Raw genomic sequence first — 3,894 nt, 5'->3', positions numbered from 1 at the left:
GCTGGTTCGAGGCTAGAGTCCAAGGACAAGTGGTTAAGGCTGGTTCGAGGCTAGGGTCCAAAGTCCAAAAAGGCTCATTTACTGCGCCAGAACCGGCCTTTTATCCCTACTAACCCGGTAACAGGCCTTGGTCTACTCCACCCGCTTCTTTCTATTGGCACGTTCTTGTGATGCCGGAAGCCAAGTTCCTGTCAAGTTCCCTTCAAGTTCCTGACTCCCAGGATATTGTCAGCTCTCCCGCCACATCACCTCACATCTGGTCTTCCTCTCTTCTTTGATTCATGAATTTACAATTTTTGCAGAATTTTAGGCATTTCTTGAGTGGCCATCCTGGGGATATGTCCGGCGGATCGTAAATGCTTCATGCTCATTGTTCTAACATCAACTTCTCATTCAAAGTCCGTGCATAGCTCAGTGCTTCTCTTCCTTTCATAGCCTTATGTTGGAACATTTGGTTGCATTAATTATTTATAGTGGGCATCCTTATATTGGTGTAAAAAAGAAATTGAAAATTGCATTAGTAATTAATATATTTACCCCAAACAAAATATTAACACAAACGAAAATTTGATAGTTTACTATGGATTATATATGAGTAAGGGATGAATGGGGTTGCCTTCAGTGAAGACCATAGATAGGTAAAAACGAAGTATTATGAAAATTAAACGGTTGGTAAGGGTAAGGAGTGTTCAGAAAGTTTAGTAAAAACTCTCCTCGTAACTCTTCTGCTTCAAAACTACTATCAACATATTCTCTTTATATTATTATGTACAGTTTTAATACTCTTATAATAATACACTGTGAATTTTATTAAATACTACTTATTCACTTATATTATCTGTTATCTTCTCATGTTTCTAGTTATTCTGTACTTCCGTGTAATAATTATAGTTTTTATCTTGTTTTTGTTCCTAACCCTGATAAAGGCTTAAAATTCTGACCGAAACGTTGGCGCTAATAAATACGTGTTTACCTATTTGTGTTCTTCACAGACCGCAATTATCTAGTCATATTAACCTTTAAAAACGTATAACACATATAAACTTACAGCCATGATTGTTTCGGCATTAACCGGATACATCCTGATTGCAGTGAGGGTCTCTGCTTTCTTCGCCCTGATCATCATCATCTGTGCCACCTTCCTGAACTTCACATCCGCCTTGTACCAGTCACTGCTGTAGATTGCGAACTGCAAGTCCGAGCTCTGTGAATAATTTTGAATGGAATGATAGAGAAAAAAATGTTAATATGTTAATGGTAATGGTATAATTACTAGTAATTATAATTAAAATAAAAAAATCATTTTCTCATTATATTTATTATAAAACTTTTAAGTAATAGCATTTGCTATAATTTATCCTATCTCAAACATTCCATGGGCTCTTGATAATTTTTTAAAATCATATAATTTCTTCGAGACTGGTTCTATTATTGAAATAAAATAAACTGTATCCAAGTCTCAAAACACTTTTTATCGTTTTTTTAAACAACCAATGTTTCGGCCAACTTAGCCATCAAGGACAATCTTAAATATAAATTTACAACTCACATCTAACAATTAAAAACTGCAGGCTATTGTGTTCAAGTCAATAAATTTAGATAGATGAATAAAATAGAATTTTTGTCACTTTGTTGGTAATTTTTAAAACTTTGTTAAAGGGCTTAGGTTGAATGTGAAAGTTCGCGCAAGGGGTGAACAGATTATAACAAATTCTCTTACCGCCGTTTCAACGAATAAAGAACCAAAACAAAACATGCTGACTTCGACGCTTTGGTACAACACATAGAAGAATGCCCGTGCTATGAACATAAGATCTCCTGTCTGTCCCTGAAAATTGCTATGATTCAAAATATGCGATAAATTGAAAATAATAATAATCAACTAATATATAAATGATATTTATGATAATATTAATCTGTACTAACAAATAAAAACTGGAACACTGCTATGACCAAGACAGACATACCGGCTCCCAGGATCATTGTCACCAATGGGTTGTAGACACTTCTGAGTTCAGCTGCGTAACTGTCACCAATACAAAAATAAATAATTACATGATACACCAACAAATATTTATTTATAAACCTGGGTACTGGTAAAATTATGAATTTATTTATAATAATTTATTTATTGATATTCAACGCTGTATAACATTGTATTCAACCAATAAATTTGCTATTAGATGTAAAATTACAAACATATGGGGAATCTACCCATTGATAGCACTCTAATAATATTACTAGATAAGATCTCGGGGGCATCTTCTTTTCTGGCGCCTAAGGGCAGTTTCATGTAATGAAAGAGAAGCCAGGTTAAGAAGAATTGGATTTGGGTAGCTAGGAAGTTTATCATGTATTGTTATCTGGTTCTGTCCAAATCGGTAATATTTGGAATATTGAGGTTTTGATGGATGATTTGATTTGTCAGAAAGTATGGAGCATTAAGAATTTTGGCCTACAAGGACTGGGTACGGGAGGAATTTGATGGTTTAGTGGAGCCCCAAAGCTCAACTCCGTATGTCAAGATGGGCCTTATTACAGTCATGTAGATCAGTCTTTTGTAATGAGTTGGAAGTTTAGACCGTTTGTCTAATGAGTGCTATAATAGTCGGAATCGACGTGCAGTTTCTTGTCTTTTCAGTCTTGTAAGAGTCTTGTCATGTCAGTCGTTTGTCCAGATGTGGTCCTAAGTAACGGATCTGTTCGACAGAATGAAGGGCGTTTTATTAAAGGATACTTTGGGGCAGGAAATCATGGGTTTACGACGAAAGGTAAATTTGATTTGATGAGAATCATTGGAACTTATTTTAATCCTCCAGTTTTGGCACCATTCTTCAAGGATGGTGATGTGGGATTGGAGGGTTTGGTATACAATGGAAGGATCATTATTCACTGACAATAAACATGTGTCATCGGCATACATAGTGTTAGGATGAGACGGGATATCAGCTGTAAAAACTGTATAAAGGATAGGACCAAGGATACTACCCTGAGGAACTCTAGCAGACTGAGGAAAGGCTAAATATATAAACGTATATGTATTTATAAAAAGAATAAACGTCTATGTATTTATTAAAGCTGAAGATTTACGGGTATAATTTGCAAAATCCAAATAATGCCCACATATTTATTTGTTTTTGAGGTTTAAACTACTAATAATAAAACAATAGCTATAAATAAATTGAATATAAAAAATTATATAAAAATGAACAAAGATATTAAATTTTCATAATTTTTCGCGTATTTTATATTATTTTTAGCCATAGCTTATTTTACTTTTTTCATGCTATCTTATTCACTTTCATTTTTACATAATTTTATATTTTTTTTATCTTTTTAGCCCAGCAAACGTTAACTCGTAATAAATAGTTTATTTACTTAATATTTTAGGTCCATTTACTGGATGAGTTGTCCATTTATTTAATGAGTTTAAGTGAATTACTATTCATTGTAACAACTTTCTTTTTTTTCATTTATTCCTTGTTACGTTCCGGGACCATCACCCCATTATGAACTACTCTTAATATAATTATTTCTTCCAATTTCAAATTTTATAATTAATCTGGTATTTTAATTTATAGGATAACTTTAATTTAAGTCTTTTTAACATAATGGTTTTTTTTTTATTTAGTTTTCTTAATTTACAACAGAACCAATTAAAGTATTAAAGTTAATGTCTGGGAAACATTATTTTTTTATTTATGATTTATATTTACACATTTAATCTATCTTTATGAACACTTTAGTTGACCTATTTGTTTATTAGGTTTAAATTAATAATACTTAAATAAAAGTTATAACGCAATTATAATTTTAAAATAAAATAGTTTTAGGCTTTAAGGTTTATTGATTAAACGTTGTTAATTAGGGAATAAATATTACAAAATATTAAAT

At 32.2% G+C, this 3,894-nt stretch overlaps 1 protein-coding gene across 1 annotated transcript in view; it reads right to left on the bottom strand.

Annotated features, from left to right (window-relative positions):
* Positions 1 to 1,048: 1,048 nt before the first annotated feature.
* Positions 1,049 to 3,894, bottom strand: part of LOC136795969 (odorant receptor 33a-like) — a gene marked incomplete at its 3' end in the record, with an annotated part of 8,858 nt that continues 6,012 nt past the window's right edge. The window contains exons 2-4 of the mRNA XM_067048225.1: positions 1,927 to 2,026; positions 1,721 to 1,828; positions 1,049 to 1,204 (exon numbers count right to left, since the gene is read on the bottom strand). Coding sequence (XP_066904326.1) covers positions 1,049 to 1,204; positions 1,721 to 1,828; positions 1,927 to 2,026 — 364 coding nt within the window. The remainder of the gene's footprint in view (positions 1,205 to 1,720; positions 1,829 to 1,926; positions 2,027 to 3,894) is intronic.

The sequence above is a fragment of the Halyomorpha halys genome, unplaced genomic scaffold (assembly GCF_000696795.3).
Source record: "Halyomorpha halys isolate HHAL.00 unplaced genomic scaffold, Hhal_1.1 Scaffold28.1, whole genome shotgun sequence".
In the NCBI taxonomy this organism is placed as follows: domain Eukaryota; kingdom Metazoa; phylum Arthropoda; class Insecta; order Hemiptera; family Pentatomidae; genus Halyomorpha; species Halyomorpha halys.
Note: the sequence above shows the minus strand (reverse complement) of the source record. Positions and strands in the feature narration are given on the sequence as shown.